General features: G+C 42.2%; 1 protein-coding gene and 1 long non-coding RNA gene across 3 annotated transcripts in view; one reads left to right on the forward strand and one right to left on the reverse strand.

Moving 5' to 3' along the window:
* The window catches only part of LOC138787120 (transmembrane channel-like protein 1), a 56988-nt gene that overhangs the window by 10630 nt on the left and 22126 nt on the right, over positions 1–24232 (reverse strand). For both annotated transcript variants that reach the window (XM_069964263.1, XM_069964264.1), the window contains 11 exons: positions 21975–22056; positions 21173–21279; positions 17435–17533; positions 17143–17285; positions 16103–16247; positions 14029–14223; positions 9655–9834; positions 9407–9559; positions 8542–8670; positions 5170–5237; positions 94–333 (listed from right to left, as the gene is read on the reverse strand). In XM_069964263.1, coding sequence (XP_069820364.1) covers positions 94–333; positions 5170–5237; positions 8542–8670; positions 9407–9559; positions 9655–9834; positions 14029–14223; positions 16103–16247; positions 17143–17285; positions 17435–17533; positions 21173–21279; positions 21975–22056 — 1541 coding nt within the window. The remainder of the gene's footprint in view (positions 1–93; positions 334–5169; positions 5238–8541; positions 8671–9406; positions 9560–9654; positions 9835–14028; positions 14224–16102; positions 16248–17142; positions 17286–17434; positions 17534–21172; positions 21280–21974; positions 22057–24232) is intronic.
* The window catches only part of LOC138787121 (uncharacterized), a 9680-nt gene continuing 8006 nt past the window's right edge, over positions 22559–24232 (forward strand). Inside the window, exon 1 of the long non-coding RNA XR_011362303.1 lies at positions 22559–22671. This is a non-coding gene — a long non-coding RNA (uncharacterized lncRNA). The remainder of the gene's footprint in view (positions 22672–24232) is intronic.

Below are 24232 nucleotides of genomic sequence, written 5' to 3' on the forward strand. Positions count from 1 at the left end.
GCTAAAACGTATCTGCAGCCACAGTATAACAGTAATATAGGATGCTCAGTGTGCTGAGAATATGAACTTTGGAGATATTGTGTAGCTGCTTACCTAAATGGACCACAATCAAAGGATGGGGGGATGGAAACAATGGTATAGATGACTGGCAACATGGCCAGGAACAGAATAAAAAGCAGCATGGCCATATAGAAGTTGTTTGATCTCGAAGCTTTAAATACTCTCGCATGAGGGACATTGCAGCACATTACTGCCCAGCACTGTAAGTACATGGACGTATGAAGTCGCAGTACATTGATAGCCGGAAGGCAAGGGGCATAAAAGGACCCCATCCTAAAAGAAAACACAAGAAAATAAGAATTATTCACCAAATACAAAATACATACATAGAAAGGAGTTATGTAGCGTATTACAGGACAGAAATAGGAAAATAAAATTCTATTCCAATACTAATTAAACATCCCTTGTCTAAGGAAGGAGAGGTCAATTTTACAATCGTTTGTGGTTTAGGGCTGAAGGAGGAGTAATGGTGAGATTACTTCCATAACTGACAACTGAAACATATGGGAATTGTGCATGTGGGGGGCTCACTACATTTAGCTAAGTTAGGCCAGTTTCACACAAGCATACTAGCAGTTTGTATTTTGGTCTAAGGGCTCATCCTGACAGCAAGTCTAATCACCCAAACTGTCAGTATCAAAGATCCATAAGATAGATCCTATGATACTCTCAGTTAGGATAATCAGGGCCACATGTCATAGAGACATGTCAGGTGCTGTAATTATTTTGGATTCGGATTTTGGGACCCTCACCTAAGGGCTTACCTCCTCGACTGTGTGCTGCAACGGTGCATTCAGTGGGGGTCTCATGTCAGAAAAGTAAAACTTAAAGAGGATGTACCACCAGGTACATCCTCTTTAATCTGAACCCACAGATCGAACGGGGAAGCCGGTTCCCGTGTACGGCCCCGTTCTATGCACCGGAAACCGGACAGTGCTCAAGCCTTGGAGGTGCTTCTAATGGAGCAGCGTCATACAGGGGAGGGAATTCCCTCCCACTGGGGGCGGGCCGGCCTACCTCCAGTGCTTGAGCACCGGCTGCTTCCAGTGCATAGAACGGCTCTAGTCACCACTCTCTGTCTGTTGGCATGCAGTGCAAGGATGATTGACTGGCGGAGTAGCCTTTCTGCCTCATCATTCCCTCACTGCATGCCGACAGTAAAAGAGCTGTGACTAGTGCTGGTTGGCTCCCCTGCCCGGATGACTAGTTGCCGCCACTATCCCTGCCTTGCCCAGCTTGAATAAACTTTAGCAGTGAGATGAAGATGAAAAGGCAAAGGGCATCTGCTGCTCTACCGATACAAACCTCTGACATGTCACTAAGCGAAATAAAACACTATTGAATCACCCTAGCAACCAGTTTTACTCCACCATCAGGCAATAGGGTGTCATCAAGCAATGGGGCTAATTCTTATTTTGAACTTCAGCAAAACCCATAAAAAAACACAATATTATACAGGTGGAGTAAGAAAGACATTGGGGGAGATTTATCAAACTGGTGTAAAGTAGAATTGGCCCAGTTGCCCCTAGCAACCAATCAGATTCCACTTTTCATCCCTCTCAGATTCTTTGAAAAATGAAAGGTGGAATCTGATTGGTTGGTAGGGGGAACTGAGACAATTCTACTTTACACCAGTTTGATAAATATCCCCCAGTATGTTTCAGGCTTTCATCAGAGATACACATTAGGAGGATTTTCCAATGTATGGCTATGGCAGAAAGGTCCAACATAGGCATACAGTGGTGTTTGTCGCCTATAGTCTCTCATGTTAAAAAATGTATACTGTATTATATATATATATTTTGGGGGAGCTGGGTGCCTTTGGATAGATCGATAGTTTAATTAACTTTTCTGTACAGCATACATATACCAGCCCAACGGATGCCTAAAGCACTCCCAGCAAGTTAAGTATGAGCTTCAGCCGCTGTCTCTGCCACTGTGCACCAGGCCTGGACTGACTATCTGGGCCTGGTGCAGATGTACATTTATACTAACCCTCTGCAGTGCCTGAGTGAACAGTGCAGCCAACCTCCCCACTGAGCCACTGGAGAGGTGCTAAGTGTCGCAAGATATGTTCTGGCCCTTTAACTGTAAAGCTCATAATAAACATTCACAGTCAAATTATGTGGCACCATTGGCTCCCAGCTCTGCCAGTTACTCTTGTGGCCACGGGCAGCATTCTGCCTTCGGTTACAAGAGACCACTCTCACTCCCAGTTTCAAAGCTGAGTAGGTGAGTATGTTTTTTATTTATTTATATCTCATATTTTACAAAATGGGGAATGTCTCCAGGGGGCGGGAATATCTACACAAGGTGGATTATGGGGGGGGGGGGGGGGGGAAGAATTACCTCCAGAGGGATTGCTTAGTGGGGATTACCTATAGGAGGGATTACTATGGGAGGGGTTTACTACAGGGATACTAACAGCATGAAGGATACATTTTACTGTAAGGGGTGGGGGCTAACTACCAAAGGGACTCCCTAAAGGGGGGATGCTACATACTGGGGCTAGCAACCAAACAATGAATGGAAGGGATACATACTGGAGAGATAGCTTAACTATATGGATGCACAGAAGGGACCTAACTACTATATGATGGGGGAAGCACAGAGGCATCTAACTACTGTATTAGACACAGTCGGGTCTAAATACTATATGGAGGCACATGGGGGCTTATACTACACTGATGCACAGAAGGGACCTATACTAGAGGCACAGAGATGATCTATGCTACGTGGAGGCACAGATAAGGCCTATATCATGTGGGAGAATAGAGGAGGCCTATACTGTGTGGAGAAACAGCAGGGGGCTTAACAATATATGAGGCCACAGAGAGGGCCTATACTATATGTGGGCACAGTGGAGGCTTCCAGAGGGATATCTAACTAGTCCTGTGTTTTGAGACTCTTAAATGGGGCTCCACAGGCTCTTTTTGTTCGCATAATCATATATCCTAGAGAGCAATTCACCTAGGATTTCACAGCATTGAGCGCTTTAAAGGGGTTGTCCAGAGGAAAGCTTTTTCTTTCATATTAACTAATATCATAAAGTTATATAGATTTGTAATTTACTTCTATTAAAAAATCTCAAGTCTTCCCACACTTATTAGCTGCTGTATATCCTGCAGGAAGTGTTTTTTTCTTTTCAGTCTGACAAAGTGCTTTCTGCTGACATCTCTGGTCGGGACAGGAACTCTGTCTCGGTTTTCTATGAATCCCCATAGAAAAACTCTCCTGCTCTGGACAGTTCCTGTCTCGGCCGGAGATGTCAGCAGAGAGCAGTGTCAGATTGGAAATAAAACAAAATTTCCTGCATGACATATAGTAGCTAATAAGTATGGGAAGACTTGAGATTTTTTAATAGAAGTAAGTGACAAAGCTATATAACTTTCTGACACCAGTTGATTTAAAAGAAAAAGCTTTTTCCCTGGACAACCCCTTTAACCAGCAGCCAACAGTATTATCTTTGGCTAGTTTCCCTGAGATCATTGATCTGTTTCCAGTAAGTACTATCTAAAGACCCAGATTGGGTGTATATGCTTCATGGTAGCACAAAGTGGGCAGTGTTGCAGTATGAAGCAACACACATTGGGGACTTTGTATAGAGGTGAGGATGGTGCTTAGCCTGTTTGACAGATTTTGTGGAGGTTAGGCATCACTGGGAGACTAGAAGGCGTATTCTTGATGGTCAGATGGAGACGCAAAGAAAAAGTGAGCAACTACCCCTGTTTTTAAATGCAACTGCACTGTAATCACTTACATGGTGTGCAGAGCCTGTGTACCGGTGCTGCGCTTCGGTGCTGAAAGTTAGCCCTATAGATACTGCGGTCAGCAAGACCGCAGTATCTATAAGGCTCTGGAGAGACAATTCTTCCTCTACTAAGGGAGAACTGTCTCTCTGGTGTCCATCGGGGCTCAGCAAACTGATTGCAGACTCCCGATGGTAGTCATAGAAACCGGAAGCCTCAGGCTTCCGGTTTCTATCTACAGAGGCAAGCAGGGGGAAGGAGGGAGGGCAGAACGCGCGCCGGCCGACAATTTTGTTGGGGGCCCCTCACCAACCCCCCCCCCCCCCCCCAAAAAAAAAAATAAAAAAATAAAATAGTGATCTATACAGATGGCTTCTTACTGTTGGGAACTTAGCATGTACCCTCACTTCTGGCTGTATGGCTCAGCATACTCCTCTGTTGGGCATGTGATGGTCAATTGAGAAAGATGCCAGATGCCTAGAGACAGGAGTGTGGAGGGGTGAGTATCAAGGTGTGTTCTCACATTGTTATTGTGTTAATAACGTAATGTGAGAATCTGCTGTTATCCACTACAGCTAGCATATGCAGTTATGAATCACGGTCAGAATCAGGACTTGGAAGTCTAGGTCCCATCTGCAGTTCCCAATCACATACACTAGCTGAAGTAGTAGAGAGCACCCACAAAGTAGAAGCATTAGAGCAGGTTTCTCCTGAAGGGGGACGAGTTCAGCCACATCCAGGAGAAGCAGGTGAGAGAGCTCTGATCTCCAGGGCTCTAGTGCGTGGCAGAGCGGCGCACATATTCCCCTGCCGGCCACGCAATGATGTCATTTCATCGCACGCAGCCTGCAGGAGAAGATCTGCATGCTCCGCCAGGGACATGAATGCGGGGCACTAATTGTCCCACCTGACCCCTACCAGCCCCAATGCACCCCCCACCGGTTGGGCTCCGCTGAGGGTTTCTGTAGATAACTACAGATCCATCAGCCTGAACTTGGAACCCTGCTTCCGGGTTCAGGCTGGTGGGGACCCCCAAGTGGTGGAGGCCTCGGAGCAGTGTCCCGGGTGCCCTCCCTTTAATCCGGCCCTGATAGGACCTATTAATGCTTATATGGCTAGATAAGTGCTCTAACATGATGTAAACATAACTGAAATCCATGCATCTCATCATCTGACCTCATGACCTGACATTATGCAAAGCTTCCCAGTTTTCCAGCTATGTATAGCACCATGAAAACATATTTTAGAAACCTATGCTAACAGGATGTGGTTGTACTGAATTCATAAAGAGGTGTTTGGAGTGCTTTAAACTATGAAATCTAAGACTTTTATTACTGTTATTAACAATGCTTGTACTTACCAAATCATTCCTTGGTTGAAAATCAATCCAAGCACATTACCGCTGATATCAAATTCACAGTATGAAGGCTGCAAATAAGAAGAAAAACTAATCTGCATAAATGACTAGAGCTTAGTACTTGTCCTAACTAAACAGGGCATGATAGAGGAAAAAAGAACATATGGCAACATAACGTAGCTTTATATATACAGTGGTACCTCAATTCTCAAACTGCTCGGTTCTCAAACTGCTTAGAACTCAAACTGTATTTTCAAGGAAAGTTTGCTTTGGTTCTCAAACACTTTTCGGGCACCCAGTCTTGAAGTTCTCGGCATCTGAACGTTTTTGCGATCGTGGATGGTGGTTTGTACCTGGTGAGTTTAGCGCTGGTGAGGCTTCACATACAGTACAGTACTGTATAAGACTGCTGGTGTGCATATACAGTACAGTAGTAGTACAGTCAGTGCACCACCATCTCCCATCGGCTAAAGTGCTTGGGTGGGGGGGCTATACAGTAAAGGATGAATGAGGTGTGACTACTGTACTTTAATTGCTGGTTTTGTTGAATGTTTCTTGTGTATAATGTAATGTACAGTATATAGCGCTGTTCTGTACTGTACTTTCACTTTCCAATGTAATATATGGGTACTGTAAGTGATTATCGGTGGGTGCTGGAACCAAATAAACACATTTACATTATTTCCTATGGGAAGACACTGCTCGGTTCTCAAACTGCTCGGTTCTCAAACTGCCTTCCGAAACCAATTAAGTTCGAGAACTGAGGTATTACTGTATATACATTTTTTTTTTGTGTGTGTGGTGTTTAGTCTTTGACTCAAAACAATACAGGAAAAAAGGGAACACTATGGAAGGGACAGGGGGAAGTTCACATCGGGTGCTAGTTTACTGGCATAACTGGACATAAAAAAACGAAATTCAGTGAGAAGACTATGGAGGACATTTATTTATATGTCAGTCTTAAATAAAGCTCCAACCCAATTTACCCAGCTGGATTTACAAAGAGGCACATACCTCTTAGCAAATCCGGCAGGACCTGCACCTTTTGCAGGCATGCCAAGAAATCTAAATTTGCTCTGGTGCAGGTGTAGACTTTTGCATGGTTTACACCAGTTTGCAGGTGTAAACCATGATAAATTAGGCACGAGGCCATGGGCTTACGGCTAGGAAACACTTTGGAAAAGGTAATAATTTTTGTTAATGTGGCAAGTACCTATACCACCTTTCCTCACACCTAGGAGCATAATACACTCTGTAACTTTTCATACAAAAAAATTCCAATGCAATGTCTAAGTCTAAGATATTAAACAATGAGTTTATTGGAATTGTTGTGTGTGTAACAAATTGTAACACCTATATTAAAGTCTCATTGTCATTTAAAAATGCTTTTCACATGTCATGTTGATATTTTAGAAGTTGTAATCGATCGGGGTCTGTGTCCTGAGACAGGGAGAGAAGCGCTTATCTGAGCACTTCTGTCCACCTGTTCTAGTGGACATTCGCAGTCTAAACACTCAGACCCCAACCGATCAAAGCTTTTTACGTCTCTATAGCAGGTCAAAAGGTGTTTTTTTTATTTTTTATAAAGGACAGTAATACTTTATGCATCTCCCATAGGGAACCATTGTCAGAGGCGTAACTAGAAATGGCTGGGCCCCATAGCAAACTTTTGATTGCCCCCCCCCCCCCGACTGACCACTAAATGGTCAAGTGAAGTCATAACTACATAACTGCTAGCTCTGGTCAGAAGTGTTTGCAGTTAAAGGGACATTTGCAAAACCCAGGAGACCAGCAGGGCCACCCGGTGCTGCAAATGATGACGGCTCAAGGGGCCCAGTGTATTGCAGGAGCAGGCCATGGGGCCCCCTGATGCGGCGTGCCCCATAGCAGCCGCTATGGCTGCTATAGTGGTAGTTACGTCCCTGACCATTGTATATAGGCCAGTACCAGCTAATACAATGCAAAATAGAGTTCTTGATACACTTCCAATATTACAACTAGAACTATCTTCTGTTGGGCAAAAATTCTAAATGTTCAAGTTGGAACAACCTACTGCAGATATGGGATACATAAGTACATCCTAAAATAGTCTTGTCCTTTAATAGAAATAATAAAAAGTGACAGTAATATTCAGTGGTATTGACCTTTGCCCAATGCAAAATCCCTGCTTGTCAGGTCTGCATATTAATATTTTCTACATCTTTTCCCATCTACACCTTTATACATGACAATGTTTTATAAAAAAAGGTTTGCACCATTTTTGCAGCAGAAAACCAAATATAAAACCAGGTTAAAAAGGACACCTTCACCAAACTTTACCCAACATCAATAATTGAATTCACATGAGGCCACATTATATTGCATCACGTCACATTGCATGGTCAAGTAATGCTGGGAACCGAGCAATGGAGAAAGAAGAAGCAGCTAGAACAAGGCAGCAGTGGAAGCATCCTCTGGATAGAAAGACACCAAGTAGTGGTATGTTTTACCCTATTGACGTTCACGTGTTGTTTTAATGTGTTAGTTAAAAATTCACACCAAAAATAGTCAGCTGTGCATGAAGGTATGTGCAATAAAGATGGCTGAAGATGGAAAACCACTTTAAGAGTAGCTTCACACACACCGTATCACAGCAGATTTTATGCTGCGGATATGCAGCAGATCCACAGCAGATTTGATCCAAATAACTGAACACAGCATCAAATCTGCACCATCAAATCTGCTACAGATCCCCTGTGGATCCTATACATGTGAATGCACCCTAAGGCCATGTTCACACAATGTAAGTAAAATATTAATTGTGGCAGTTGTTGCCAATTTGAAACACCGGCGTGATTAATACTTCACTTACATTGTGCTGCAGGAAGAGGGAATCCCGGCCAGAGTGTATACATATAGTATACACTCCGGCCAGGATCACTAGCGGACCCACAAAAAACTGACATGCAATTTTCTGCGGCCGCTGAAGACATGTCAGTTCACACAATAGAGCGTGCGACTCCGGTTGCACGCTTCATTGTGTGCAGCGGAGAATTGGGATGCGGGCACACATGGATGTGCCCGCATCCCAATTCATCAGAAATGAAGATCATCCAGGATGATATTCTCTGGCACCAGCTGGTGTCTTATGCCATGTGAACATGGCCTAAGGCTCTGTTAATACAGAGTAAAATAAAAGCAAAATATATCTGTAATATTGAGTGAAACTAAAACAACCTGTGAAAAAATGGTTACTGTGTGTGCATTGATGGCCAATTCCCCATAGACTTCATTATTACATTAAAATACAGATGTATTACGGATAAAACAAGAATCATTCTGTAATACTAAAAATAGAACTTCTACAAAGTGCAGATAATATGAATAGTTACATACCCATCCATACTCCAGATCCCAACACCAACAATAATTAAAAAAACGTACAAAAACCGCTTGTAGGAAATCACCAGTTAATATAGTTACGTAAGTCGTCATGATATCATTTACAGTCAAACGTACAAACTCCTAGAATAAGAACCAAATTGTGAACATTAGAATAAGGGTTGTATTCTACGAGAATATGTTGAAAAAAATAAAGACTATACTAGTTAAAAAATTTGCATGTGCTGTATCATGGACAAGCAAATATTACATTACATTACAAGAGATGATGATTGGCCTGTGTAAAAGAACCTTAGGATAAGAAGATAGTTAGAAAGATTAATGTTAAATGTATTAAACTTGTTATTTTCTATTCAGTCTCCTTCCCCAGCTGCTTCTGCTTTCTGCAGAAGACATAAAAGACTGCATATGAGATTTTCTCTCCATATTCCCCTCCTCCCTCTTCCCTTCCAAGAAGACTGATGTAAACAAGTCCCTATCTGCAACTTTGTAACAACTTCATAATGCCGGGAGGGATAATCATAGTGAGTTCTCAGCAACTTGACCTAAGAAGTTGCAGATGAAGCCCGCCAGAGACTTCCTTACATCAGCTGTCTCGGGAAGAAGACAGAGAGAAACGCTCACACAAAGTTTTTTGTGTCTTTAGCAGAAAGCACCAGCTCAGAACTGGGGAAAGGAGACTGAATTACATAATAACAAGTATGGAATAAATTGTTAGTCTCCCCCCTTTGATTATCAAGAATCTTTATCCATCACATAAGCAGAATAAATAAGTTGTACAGATAATCTTTTCATTTAATGTATCTGATATACACATTACATTATTTCAAAAATAAATAAATGAACTATATTCATTTACCTGGCCCACCATTGTCTCCCAGCAGGGTCCTCTGGGAACATCTGATGGGTCAACTTGGAAAGGTGGACCAGTTGAATTTTCTGAATAAGATCCATTGTAAATATTGGCGTACCATAACGTCATATTATGTTGTACAATTTTTTCTTCTTGGCGCTAGAAAATAGAAAAGTAACGAAAAAAAATTCATATGTTATATAAAGAGCAATTTAATATAGCAATGTATTATAAAAAAAAATTGTTCATTGCACCTTAAGATTAATTTCATCCATGAGAGCAATGAGGAATGTGTAGAGATTTCCCAGAAACAGGGCAAATATGCGGCCAAGCTGCCATCTTAAAGCAATACGAGGGTGGTAGTTTTCCAGTCCACTGACAACATCGAACATTGTTGGACAAAACATCCCTAACAGAGACATAACAGTGTTCACCTACCAAAACAAGAAGCACAAATAATTCTAATAATAATTATTAGATAATCATTAGATAATAATAATAATAATAATAATAATAATAATAATAATTTTTATTTATATAGCGTCAACAGATTTCGCAGCACTTTACAATTCTGGGGGTACATACATAGAGAAAAATAGACATAAAGGAGATATACATATAATTATCCATACATGAGGAGTGAGGGCCCTGCTCGCATGCATCAGCTTACAGACTGTTAGGAGGGGGTGCGAGACAAAATGGCAGAATAACAAAGTGTTTTTTTTATGGTCCGGCCATCTTTATAAATAAGGCAGTGCAGGTAAGGGTGGGTGAACCTGTCACCAACCAATGCCTGCATGCACAAGTCCAAGTGCTTAAATTCTTGGTGTGTGTATGTATGTGTCTGTGTGTGAGTGTGTGGAGGGATCATATTAGGGAACCTGGTAAGCCTGCTTGAACAGATGTGTTTTGAGGGCACGTTTGAAGCTTTGGGTATTGGAGGTGGGCCTGACAGTTTTGGGTAATGTATTCCATAGAACTGGTGCAGCTCGGGTAAAATGCTGGACACGGGAGCGAGAGGTGCGGATTAAGGTGGATGTTAGCCTTAAGTCATTAGAGGAGCGTAAAGCATGGGTAGGACAGTAGACAGAGATGAGGGAGGAGATGTAGGGAGGTGCAGCACTGTGGAGAGCCTTGTGGGTGAGCAGGAGGAGTTTGTATTGTATCCCGTGTTTAATGGGGAGCCAGTGTTGTGACTGGCACAGGGGGGAGGCATCTGTATAGCGGCTGGACAGGGAGATGAGCCTGGCCGCTGAATTGAAAATGGACTGGAGGGAGGAAAGTTAAGAGGAAGGAATGATAATTAGTAGGGAATTGCAGTAGTCTAGACGGGAATGAATCAGAGAGACAATGAGAGTTTTAGCAGATTCGACAGTAAGGAAGGGACGGATTTTAGAGATGTTTTTTAGATGCAGGTGACAGGAACGTTAAAGGGATTGAATATGAGGAGTGAAGGAAAGATCAGAGTCGAACATAACCCCAAGGCAGCGGGCTTGTTGTGTAGGAGTTATGGTTGCACCACATGCAGAGATGGAGATGTCAGGTGGAGAGTGGTTAGCAGAGGGAGGGAATACAAGAAGCTCAGTTTTAGCAAGATTGAATTTTAGGAATAAGGAGGACATAACGTTAGAGACGGCAGACAGACAGTTACTGGTGTTCTGTAGAAGAGCGGGGGTGATATCACGGGAGGAGGTATACAGCTGGGTATCATCAGCATAGAGATGGTACTGAAAACCAAACTTACTGATGATTTGTCCGATGGGTAAAGTGTAAAGTGAGAAAAGGAGAGGGCCCAGGACTGATCCCTGGGGAACCCCAACTGTAAGGGGGAGAGAAGATGAGGAGGAACCAGCAAATGATACGCTAAAGGAGCGGTCGGAGAGATAGGAGGAAAACCAGGAAAGAGCAGAGTCCTTGAGGCCAATAGAGCGGAGCGGGGAGAGGAGGAGCTGGTGGTCTACAGTGTCAAAAGCTGCAGATAGGTCCAGGAGAATGAGAAGTGAATGGTTACCTTTAGAGAGGAGATCATTAGAGACTTTAGTAAGGGCAGTTTCTGTAGAATGGAGAGGATGGAAACCAGACTGAAGGGGGTCAAGAAGAGAGAGGTAACGGGTTAGGAGGGAATAGACCAGACATTCCAAGAGTTTAGAGATAAAAGGGAGATTAGAGACAGGTCAATAGTTGGCAGCACAGGAGGGGTCTAGGGAGGTTTTTTTCAGTAATGGAGTGATGACAGAGTGTTTGAAAGATGAGGGGAAGATGCCATAGGAAAGGGAGAGGTTAAAGATTTTAGTTAGGTAAGTAGTGAGAGCAAGATAGAGACTGGATGAGGTGTGAGGGAACAGGGTCACTAGGGCTGGTGGTGGGAGGAGAGAAGGAGAGGAGTCTGGACATTTCTTCTTCTGTCACTGGTTCAAAGGCCGAGAGGGATGGGGAAGAACAGTGAGAGGGAATAACATGTTTTTTTAATGTCTCTGTTAGCTGTCATTTAGTAGGAACCTTGTTTATTCACACGACTATGTGAAAATGGATTATTTAATCCCTTGATTTTCCCTTCCTAGTAGCATGGCTTCACACACAGAAAATTTTGTTGAAGAGAGTTGTAGAGAGTGCCTTTGGCCACATCTGTGTTGTGGACAAACCTCTACTGCTTACAAGTGCAGTGTCCCAGTACAGAAGATTTTTCTCTATATCCCTGTGTATCTCTGTGTATATCTGTATTCCATTTGTCCCTGTACTGGAAAGGGTTAATGGCCACTGCAAAAGGGTTGTGTTATGTTGTCCCGCCAGTGTTCAAGTCTGGTATTTCTCATATTTCTCTATGCATATTCATTTGCCTGTTATTTAGTGGTGTGATGATGCAACCGGCCTGGTGTCATGTGACTTCCCCGGCTGCCATGGTAACCCCAATAGCCGTCGAGCTTTTGGCTGGGGTCAGTTAGTCATTTCCCTTCTACCTGAGTAGTCTTCTCTCTACCCTCAAGAGAGGAGGTCGTGTTGTTCTCTCCTCCACCTTCAGGAGGGAGAACGTGCTCTGCTGCTTCCAAGCAAGGCCACAACTCAGGGTGGTTCGCTCCCCTGTTCCAGAGACAGATTTCAGTCCAGTTCTGACCAGTCTTATCCGCAAGATTCTTTATTATATTCAAAGATCTGGGTGTCGTTCTCAAGTCACTATCTTCTCATCATCCACAGCAAGTATTCTATTCAGTCTATTCCGCCCAGCATCATCCTCAGGGAACTACTACCCTCATTCTCTGTTAAGATTCCTCTCATCCAAAGTAACTCTGTCACACCACGACCTATTGCAGCATCACCCATGTGCTTAGTTATATTCAAGTTTACCTATTCCTGGTTGCATCCAGAGAGACTGTTGCTATTGACAATCACCATGTTAATAAACCCACAACCACCGTTGTTTCTGAACCCTGGCATTGGTCTAGTTATTGGTGCCTTGACTAAGGGCAATGAAGAATTGTTGGGGCCCCGCATGGTCAGGTTCCCGTGGGTTAGTCAGATCCCCTTGTGACATAATCGTGACCTAACATCTGGCAACTGGCTACCCGGGTCCGACCTACCAGCGCTGACAACTACTACTCCCAGCGGGTTACCCCCATCACACAAGACTTTGGGTTGTGCAGCGGTCCCTTTAGATAGGATATAGCCCGGAGTTTAAACTAGCAGTTCCCACCCATTCTTTTTTTAGGTGGCCAGCACCAGGATGCTGTGCTCACTCACCCTCGCCCATCCATTGTCCCCAGCACAGCATTCTTTGCACAGCGGGACACTTGACTCGGTCTCTGAGTAGCTGCATATTACTGCTTCTTTGGCAAGACAGAATGTCACTGCTATGTATGTATCACTATGAGAGAGTGTTGGCCACCTTAAAAAAAAAAAGGGGGGGGGTGCTGTTCCCTGCAAGTCCTCTTTTATGCAGTATTTTGTAAAGTGTCACTGTAACATTCAAAATCTAAATAATCAGGGGATGTGATATAAAGCAAGTTTGCAATTTACATTCAATATTTTTCATTATGCTGTAAAACAAAGCTATACTTGCCAAAAATCCAGGTCCAGTCTTCTGAAGGCAGATTTTTAGGCTGAATTCACATGTCTCATAAAAATTTACAATATTAGGAACCATTAAAGTGAATATAGCCATTCACATGATTCGTGCTGTAACCCTCACCGCAAAAAAATAGGACATGTGCTAGTGCAGATCGCGGCATGGATCAACATCCCCCGCCTCCCCGCCCGGCAGCAGAGATGACAGGAGCACATAATGTACACGCCTGTCATCACATCTGACTACTCACCTACTCCCCCATGCCAGACGGCTCCATAATAACAAAAAAATGAACGTAAATTGCAGACTTTATACTACATCTACTGCTGATTTCGATTTTGAAAGTTATAATGACAGTGACACTTTAACCAAAGCATGACAGTAGTAGTCTAGAATCCCTTCATTTACAATGATAAGGAACATTATATACTTAGAAAAACATTTTTGCAGCAACAGATCATTGAATAAACTGGATAGAAAAACTGTTTCTCTTTTTTGTAACAAACTTTGTCTGCATAATATATAAGACTAAAAAAATCTCGACAAAACATTTTAAAAGGACACTAACTTCATTACGTTCCCACCAGCCGTAGTTTTCTAAACCTTCCAAAGCAAATTGCTGAGATCTTCGTACAACAAAATAAATGAGATAACCACTTCCAGCCAGAGTACACAGAACTAGGAAGTTTGCAAGCACCCGGAGAAATCGAACTAAATGAATGTTTTCCTCTTTCCTGTTTTCTTGTTCTTCTAAGATTGATTCCTGTAAAATAAATTGTTTTTAAATTAAGGCTATATTACACTATATAACATTAACCCCTCAACTCCTTCCCCAGTCACACATTCTGGGCCTCAATTTTTTTTTGCAGGACAACTTGCATTTGTAACATTTTGGCAGATTAACAAACTACAGCATGGCTGCGGGGGTCCCGATCACTCAGTGACAGAAGCTTGTTCTGTCACTGAGTACCTAAAACGCTGCGATCGCCATAGATTAGGTCGTTCAAAGGGGTTAATGAGACGAGCTGCAGGATCCTAGCTGCCTCTCATTACCTCCGGCTCCGAGCACACTGATGTGTGCGGGGCCGCTCTCACTGCAGCAGTCACATCAGTAAGCTCCTGAAGTCAGGAACGTGTATATACATTCCTACTGCACGGGGTATGTGCAGTAGGAGCGAATATATACAGATTGTTGATGGGAAGGGGTTAAATGAAAAGTCTGGCAAAAAAATTGTATTAATAAAAATTTTCGTCTGACTTCTCCTTTAAAGGGAACCTGTCACCCCCCGTACCGGGGTGACAGGCTCCCGACCCCCCGTTAGAGACCCCTATACTTACCTAATCCCGCCGGGTCCCGCTTCTGGATTCGGTCGGGTCCCGGAGATCTCAGCCGCTGCAGCCCGGCGCGCGCGCTGACAGATGAGTCCAACGCTCATAGAGAATGACGGAGCGCTGGACTCTCCTGTCATTCTCTATGAGCGTTGGACTCATCTCTCAGCGCGCGCGCCGGGCTGCAGCGGCTGAGATCTCCGGGACCCGACCGAATCCAGAAGCGGGACCCGGCGGGATGAGGTAAGTATAGGGGTCTCTAACGGGGGGTCGGGAGCCTGTCACCCCGGTACGGGGGGTGACAGGTTCCCTTTAATGGGAGATATTATCAAAGAGTGTAAAATATAGACTGGTAAAAATGAAAGAGGAGCTGTGATTGGTTGCTTTGGGCAGTTTATACCAGTATATTTTTTACACACTGTGATAAATCTGGACCATTATGCTTATATTTTTTTCTTATGTTTTATTTAGCAAAATAAAAAGAAAAGTATATTGTTTCTTTTCTGGGGGGAAGGGGATTTTTTAAATTACATTTTAATATATATATAGTGCACTGTATTCAGCCTGTCAGCGATGCGCCAGACAATATACCCCTTCACAATCGGAGACCATGTGATCTGGACGCCAATAGGCAAGTACTGCACTGCACACTCTTTACACGTGGTGTCACAATATGACAGCCAAATGAACTGATGTAAGAAAATGCCAGAGTTGTAAAAAAAATCTTGAGTCTTTCAGTAAATCTTGAGTCTTCAGCTGATGTATGTCCTGCAGGAAGTGGTGTATTCTTTCCAGTCTGACACAGCTCTCTCTGCTGCCACCTCTGTCCATGACAGGAACTGTCCAGAGAAGTAGCAAATTTCCATAGAAAACCTCTCCCGCTTTCTAGACTGGAGAAAATACTCCACTTCCTGAAGGGCATACAGCAGCTGATAAGTAATTGAAGTAAATTACAAATCTGTGGCACTTTCTGACACCAGTTGATTTGAAAGAAAAAAAAATACGCTGGAATACCCCTTTAAATGATTTTGTGACACATTTCAGATGAGTCTGAAAATAGGTTGTGACCTTATTAAAAGGGGTATGGTTGAAAGGGTTGATGTCTTCCCAACTAATTAAATAATAAAAAAATAATTTTTTGGTGCAATTTTGGACTAGCAAAAAAAAAAGAAATATTTTGGATCTTGCATCTGGTAATACATAAGAAGAGGCCCAAATTCATGAACAAAAACAGTAATTACTAATTAGTAATAGTAAATATCACAACAAAAAATAAAACTTAAACAAGTAGTAAATTCCCCCCACTGTCTCACCTTAAAACTCGTTGTAATAGATGCAAATTTATTGTCAGCTGTTTCAGGGTTTCCAATGAGAAAATCCCAGCTTGTATACATTTTCCAACTAAAATTAAAGCTGTTGTCATCCCCTCCACCATCATCATTAGCATTCTTGGCCATTCTTAAAGAAAATTTCGAAGACAGGAAAGTGTCAGATTTTTTTTTGTTTGCATTAAAACAAGCTTTGTTTAAGAGAACAAAGGTGCAAAAAGTTACTAACATAACACATTAACAATATTAGTATATATTCTGAAAAATAAAGCACACACACACACAAAAAAAACCAGAGAAAACAAAACAGTTTAGAAATGGCCAGTGTTATCGCTGAAAAGTACATAAAAATAATAAAAAATAAAGGGTATACAGTATTAGAATGTAATACTTTACAGCTTCTAAAGAGTGCAAATAGTAAGTAGAAAAAATTATTTACAGAAATAGTTACAACTCGAGCATGTCTTCCAAGACTCCCTAGGGTTGCATCTATTTTCCCCGTATTGCGCAGTGTACGCTGAGGAGGAAGGTATGTCTCTTACCATCCTCCTCAGCGCTGTTTTTGTGCCGTTAGCAGTGTAATCCTCTGTCTGGAGCACCATTGGGAGCAATACCCCTCCCCCAGAGAACCGATCCGGCCCGCCCACTACATTATCATTAGATGGAATGGGCTGGCTCATGCGATTGGGGCTGGGCAGTGCTCCTAATGGTGCTCTGGACTAAGGATAACAACTGGCTTGGAACTGAGCTACCAAGCATGTGCGACCACCAGCCTTGAAACACGGACTTTCTGAGAGGAAATCAAAAGAACACTAGGGGGCAACCTAAGAAATTTGCAACAGCATTATCTAACACAGAAGCATTTTTCAATTCATTGCAATTGATACATTTTACATAATCTATCAAAGAAATGTAATAATTCATTGTGGGACAACCCCTTTAAGCTAAGAAATGTAACATGTAATTTATTAAGTACAGTTATTTTATTTTAGAAACTCAGAATTAAACATGCCAAACACACTTACGTCCTAATGACAACCATGAAGCTGTACGCAATAGTGCCAATTCCAACTAATAAGTAAGAAAGAGGTAATCTAAACTGCAGCCATCCAATGGTTCTTTGACTGTTGTAATAACCATAGAAGAGGACAGAATACTGAGCAAATCCCTATAAGAAGTATAAACAAGGTATAAAATGAACACACAGTGTAAGCAATGATATACTTCTCCATATGATTATTCTATATTTCCTAGAATGTAGTACAAGAAAAACATACACATACAACATGTATTCTCAGAAAACAGGAAAACACTTACACTAAAATCATACAGCGTGGCAAAATTCATAGCACTGGCTTGTTCAGCTCTGGGGACAGTTTTTCTTGGAATTGAACCATATGGTTTCCCCATTAATGCCTACAGAGCGGACACATATGGGAGAAACATTGATTTAACAAAACATTAGGTATGAAGCAAATAGCCTAAACAAATAAATAGATAGGTAAATGCTGCCTTCTCTTAGGCCTTCTCTCAGATAAACATATAAAGGCTACTTTCTAAGGTTTTTAAGGTTCCCATTACCTTATACTGTCATTGGCCATACCTATAGCTCCCATCGGGTTTGGCCCTCAGTATAAGGTGTATGAGGCTTTCCCGAACGACCACAGACATATAAGGTCAGTGACATAGAAGTAAATTACCACCCAACCCTTTGTTCTTGGAAAGATAATCCACAGTCAGAGCTCTCTGGCTGCGGCTCAATTGTTGATGGGCACTGGATGTTTTAGATGTATAAATTTAGCTGTTTCCAGTTCAAAAGGAGGCAAAAACAATATGTAAACACAGCCTTAGGGTTACAACATATTAGGTTTGTATCTCCAGATGAACGCCCCCTTTAGACACCAAGGGGGAGATTTATCAAACATGGTGGAAAGTGATACTGTCTCAGCTGCCCCAAGCAACCAATCAGATTCCACTTTTCATTCCTCACAGATTCTTTGGAAAATGAAAGGTGGAATCTTGGTTGCTATCGGCAACTGAGCCAGTTTCACTTTACACCATGTTTGATAAATATACAGTCAAAGTTTAACTAAATAGAGATCAACAAACTCAATCTACTTATGCTGCGTTTACACGGAACGATAATTCGCCCGATCGTACGATTAACGATTTCGAAGTAATGGGCTTTTTTTTATATAACTATCAGCGTTTAGACGGAACGATATATCGTACGGAAAATTCGTTTTGCGATCATTTTGCGATTTGCGAAAACTGTGGGAATCCCCCCAGATCCTGAGAATATAGGGAATGTAATGCTGGTTTAGAGCTGTTGTCTCTTTTTTCTCAGGATTTGTAGGTGCGCCAATGGTCAGATTGCCACCAATCATAAAGGGATGGCATACATCAACAATATATACTATCGGGGATATTTACTAACAAATCTAAAAACACGATTTTGTCAAAGATGTTTTGGCATAATTTCCAATCTAATGTGTTTAGTCAAATTTATGTAAATTGCCTAATAGCATAGTAAATGTGTCTTAAAAATAATGGTCTTTTAATTAGTCAAATAAATTCACCTGGTTCGGAGCTGACCTAGCGATGCGCCAATATTTGCGCAGTTAATAAATTTAGCTAAAAAAGAATTCTGGCGCACTTTCGATCTAATTAACAACATAAAATCTAATTCAAAAAGTCACATCTAATTTGGATAGTCTTGTCTTAAAAAGCTTCATAAATTCATATTAGATTTATTTTGAGCGCAAACTAGATATATTAGACTAAAAACAGGCGCAATTAGTCTGATAAATGTCACCCTATGTGTTTCTTCAGGAAAAAAAACAAAAAAACAATCTTTGGCTATGTTCATACAACGTTTTTTCAGCTCTGTTTAAAATGACGCCCGTTATTTTGAGTCTAAAATAACGGATGTCATTTAGCAGCCTGGCCTCCCCTTGGCACATTATTCTAGTTTGGGGTTACTAATTGCCCTTTGAGTGTGGTTTAATTGAAAAGTCCATTGAATTTAAAGGGGAACTCCGGGTAGAGGGGGGTTTTGTTTTGGGGGTTTTTGTTCTGTTTTGTGTTTCTGTATTTCCTGGTTGAGCAGTTGTACACAATACTACAGGTTCCAGAATGCAATGCTTTCCCTCAGCTGTTCCATCACAGTCCCCCACCCTGCCTATTCCCCGCCCAAAGCTGTTGCAGAACATCTAGGCTGTGTTCACACATCGCAGTTTCATTGTGTCACTTAATTATTTGCAGTACTTTATCATTTCCTTGTGGTCCCACCCACACAGCACGCTGTATTCTCTACCTCTAACGCTGATATTGGAATAAAGCAAAGAACTTTTTAAATTATATTTTTTTTTCTTTTCATCTCTACGCACATATTTATGATCAAGCATCTTTTATCTTTGAAGTTGATTCCCACAATAAGGAAATTATCTGATATTATCTTACATGGGATATACTGTTTATGCCTTGTTTTTTGTGCAGGTGGGATTGGCAGTGTCGGCTCTTATCCTCTCTGCTGTTTAGCATTATCTATTTGTATTACTGCATAATTTTTGTGCAGATGCTGCAGTACTGCAATGACACTCCAACATGTGTGAGCATAGCCCTAATTTCTCTGCAGACTTTTGCACAATCAGCGAAGTTGAAACACCTGCTTCTGGACGGTCTGAGATGGTGAATCACGCCCTGCCCCCTTTCTGTATCATCAGCCTGATCTCACAATGAACACACACAATGAGACAGAAGCATGGAAGATTTGTCTCCTAAGGTGGGAGAGCAGTGGGAGCAGGAGACAATGTGGATTGGCACAGAGGCCATATTTCTTCACTTCCTTGATTTCTATCAGCTACCAGTGTGGCAGAACCGTATAGATATGGTAATACATTGTATAGACACATCTATATAACTTTTAATGTACTTTTAATAGAAAACAAGTTTTTCTTATCCGGAGTTCCCCTTTAATAGTAAAAACGGAGAAAGAACGGTTAGAAAAGAAAAACTGTGCATGAACAACTATTAAAAAATGTCCGCTGTTTGCAAAAGACGCCCAGAAATAAAGATGATGCTCATTATTTTGACGTCCGCGGTAAAAATGCCCATTATTCAATACACTGTGTGCATTGGATGTCCGTCTTTCCATTGACTTCAATGCATTGCCATTGCAGTCAGTTAAATTGCGGCAATAACGGACGTTATTTTAAATATCAAAATCGGTCCCTTTTTCTGTATTTTTGACATTGTGTGAACATAGCCTTTCTGAGAAAGTCTTATATTATATTTTTCTCTGAACAAAAGGGCTATGACTTTTTTCCCCCCATTAACAACAAATCCCTTTCTTGTGTTATGGAGCAGATTTTTCTTTTTGAACTTATATGTAAAAATGTATACAGTATGCCAGTTATAAATGAGTGAATCTACCTATTTCCTTTTTTTATTCTAATTTTTGTATATTTCATTTAAACAAAGGGATGAAATTTGCAAAAATTAGAACAAAAAATTTTAATTAGTTTCTGTGGCGGACGGGAGATATAACCAATGGCCGAACAAACATTTGTCTGTCAGTTATTGATGAAGGTGTATGTCCACCTTTATTCGAGCATCACCTCCTAAGTACACAGATTCGTGACAAATCTGTGAGCTTAGCAGGCAGGACTTGGAAGCAAGTAAACTGTTATTGCCGTGACGGGAAGTAGAGGGGCATTTGTCCCGGATGGTTGGGCGCTATGGTATGACTATTCTTCATCTTCTTTACATAACCTAATACTGCAGGCGCTGACTGTTACTAGAATTTTTGGAATAGGGCTTATATTTCAAGCCTACTCCAAAAACTTTGCCAAAACAAGATAGAACCTATTTTGGGGTAGGGCTCATTTTTGGAGAAATGGTATTACATCATGACATGGACATAAACATTATATGTTATTGCTGATCGGTGTATGTATCAGTAAAAGGACAGGTTTTTTTTCTCCCCTCTAAATGAAGAATATACTCAGAGAAAGCTAAAATAGTATATGTGGATAAAACAGAGGACTACAATACCTCAGGCACCATAACCAGACCAAATGTGAGTCCAAAGAGGATCATATTGATTCCGTACATCCAACGAAGAAAAATGAAATAGGATGCAACTGAAGAGCCAAAGTGACCTAGTTATAAAAATATATTTTATGGTTATTGTTGCCTCAAGAGGCATCTATGTTAAATGCATTGCTCATAACTACTTAACAGTCATCGGTATTGGAAGATAAAAAGATCCAGACCTACAGAAACTTCACAAGCAGTACTCTCCAGTTTAATGGACTTATACCTGATGAGTATCGAGTATTCATAGAAAGGACCACACTGCGTCGGTTCTGGGCACAAGTGTGGTTGAATCCATAGATACCCGAACTTCCTGCATCAGAATAAATTCCATGCCAATTGGGTCAGCGTTAAGTGTTAGGCAAGCATGTTTGTTGTCATTCTTAGCTGAGTGTTGAGTGACAACCCACTTAAGCAATCACTGACTGACTGAGAAGGGAATGCACCACGGTCAGAGATTGGATGTCATTCTCAAGGCACAAGAGTGACAGCCCACTCAGCCAATCCTTGCTGCTTCGCTGTCCCTTAGTCAGTGATTGCTTGAGTAATCTGGAGGTGGATGAAAACACGGTAGAGGACATTGAGGGAGCATGGTAAGGTAAGTATAGATTTGTTAAGTTCGGCTTGCGAAGTTCACAAATTTTGTGGTAAAATAAATTTTGCAAACTAAATTTTCAAAAGATTTCCTCATCTCTAGAAAACACAAAACACTGTGTGAACCCAGCCTAAAATAAATGTAGGCTTAAGTTGATCCACTTACTTTCAATTTCCTTAATTTTCATTTCCCATGGTATGCAAGCAGTTCTGAAATTTTCAAAATCTCTTTGAAACTTCATCCATTTCTAGAGGAACAAATGCATAAAAAAAAAAAAAAAACTTCTTACATGGATTTAATATTAGTAGTAGTAATAGTAGTAGTAGTGATGGTATATTAACTAATTAACTATAGATAATTGAATCTCTTTATAGATGCTTTGTTTCCTTTACTTAAAGCAGCCTGAACCTGCTGATATGTGCCTGCTGCTCTTTACCTCAGGATACCCAGGCTGTCTTCTTTATTCTGGTGCTGTCCGGTATAATGGTGATTTTTGCTAATTACTGATATGGTTATTAGCATGCCCAGAGCATTTGGGGCGTTCCCCATGCTCCCGCAGCACCCGCCCTAGCCTGCCTTCTCCTGGCCCGCCCACTATGCATATTCATATATGCATAGCTAGGCCGGTTGTTATGGCGCATGTGCAGGAAGCAGCCCATAACAACCGGCCTAGCTATGCATATATGAATATGCATAGTGGGCGGGCGGGAGAAGGCAGGCTAGGGCGAGCGAGCGGGTGCTCTGGGAGCATGGGGAACGCCCCAAATGCTCTGAGCATGCTAATAACCATATCAGTAATTAGCAGAAATCACCATTATACCGGACCGCACCAGAATAAAGAAGACAGCCTGGGTATCCTGAGGTAAAGAGCAGCAGGCACATATCAGCAGGTTCCCTGGCCCGAACCTGCTGATAGTGCCGCTTTAATTATTAAATATATTCATTTACTTAAATACACCATATAGTAATTGATTATGACCATTTTCTGAAAAAAGATGCTCTGTGCTGACTGGCAAAAGTTGCACATTTTAGCACAAATCTGGTATTTTGCGCAAAATTTTTTGCTGGTGCACAACCTGAACGTCAGATATTCAGACAAGTGGGGTGTAGCATGGTGTGAAGGGACATGGTGGAAATCTATGCCAGCCAGCCTCGGACTGGGCCACCGGGGAGCCGGGGGTTTCCCTGGTGGGCCCCTCCCCCTTCCTGCTTGTTGGTGGGCCCCTGCAGAGCAGGCTCAGACAGGGAGAGCTAACTGTCATCTGACTGGGGCCTTAAGTGATCTTTCCCAGCCAGATGACAGCAAGTTCCAGGGCCCCCTGCTACAGGCAAATTGGTGGGCAGCTCTCCTAGGGCCCTCAGTGGGCCCCAGCACGCAGGTTCTCCTCACCCTCCCATAGATGCTGTTGTTGGGATGTGCAGGAGCAGGAGGCTGCGGCTATGACAGGAGCTCAGACAGAAGGGAAAGAAGATCTTATCAGCGCCCAGGAGGTCAGATGTGGCTCCCCCTCCCTCCTCTGCTATCCTGGGGTCTGAAGAAATAAAAAAGCTCCAGGGATACAGCCAGGTATGGTGGTAATGGGAGGTCTGACATGTAACTGTAGGTGCAGGGTGACTATACTGTATGTGTGATGTGTGACTGAATCTGCAGTGTGTGTATATACTGTAGGTATAATGTGTGAGGGTGCAGAGTGTATATATGTGTGTGTGACTGACTCTGCAGTGTGTGTATACAGGTATAATGTGTGGGGGTGCAGAGGGTATATATATATATATATATATATATATATATATATATATGTGTGTATGTGTGTGACTGACTCTGCAGTGTGTGTATACAGGTATAATGTGTGGGGGTGCAGAGGGTATATATATATATGTGTGTATGTGTGTGACTGAATCTACAGTGTGTGTGTGTGTATATAGGTATAATGTGTGGGTGTGCAGAGGGTAAACAGTATATGGGTGTGACTGAATCTGCAGTGTGTGTATACAGGTATAGGCTATGTTCACACTACGGATGAGACCGGCCGTTCTGTGACTCAGCTCGGATCATCACGGCCGGTACTTAAGTACCGGCCGGATGATCTTTCCTCCGTGGAGCTCTGATGCGGACGCATCAGCGCGCGCCCGCATCAGAGCTTCCCATAGCACAGAGTGAAGCAAGCGGCCGGAGCCGCTCGCTTCACTGTGTGAACTGACAGGTCTTTCTGCGGACGGAATTTATTGAATTCCGTCCGCAAATAATGGACCTGTCAGATTTACGTAGTGTGAACATAGCCATAATGTGTAGGGGTGCAGAGGGTGTGTGTGTGTGTGACAGAATCTACAGTGTGTGGTATGCAGGTATAATGTGTGCCGGTGCAGAGGGTATATGTGTGTGTGTGTGTGTGTGACTGAATCTACAGTGTGTGGTATGCAGG

Source organism: Dendropsophus ebraccatus, chromosome 3, assembly GCF_027789765.1.
Source record: "Dendropsophus ebraccatus isolate aDenEbr1 chromosome 3, aDenEbr1.pat, whole genome shotgun sequence".
NCBI lineage: Eukaryota > Metazoa > Chordata > Amphibia > Anura > Hylidae > Dendropsophus > Dendropsophus ebraccatus.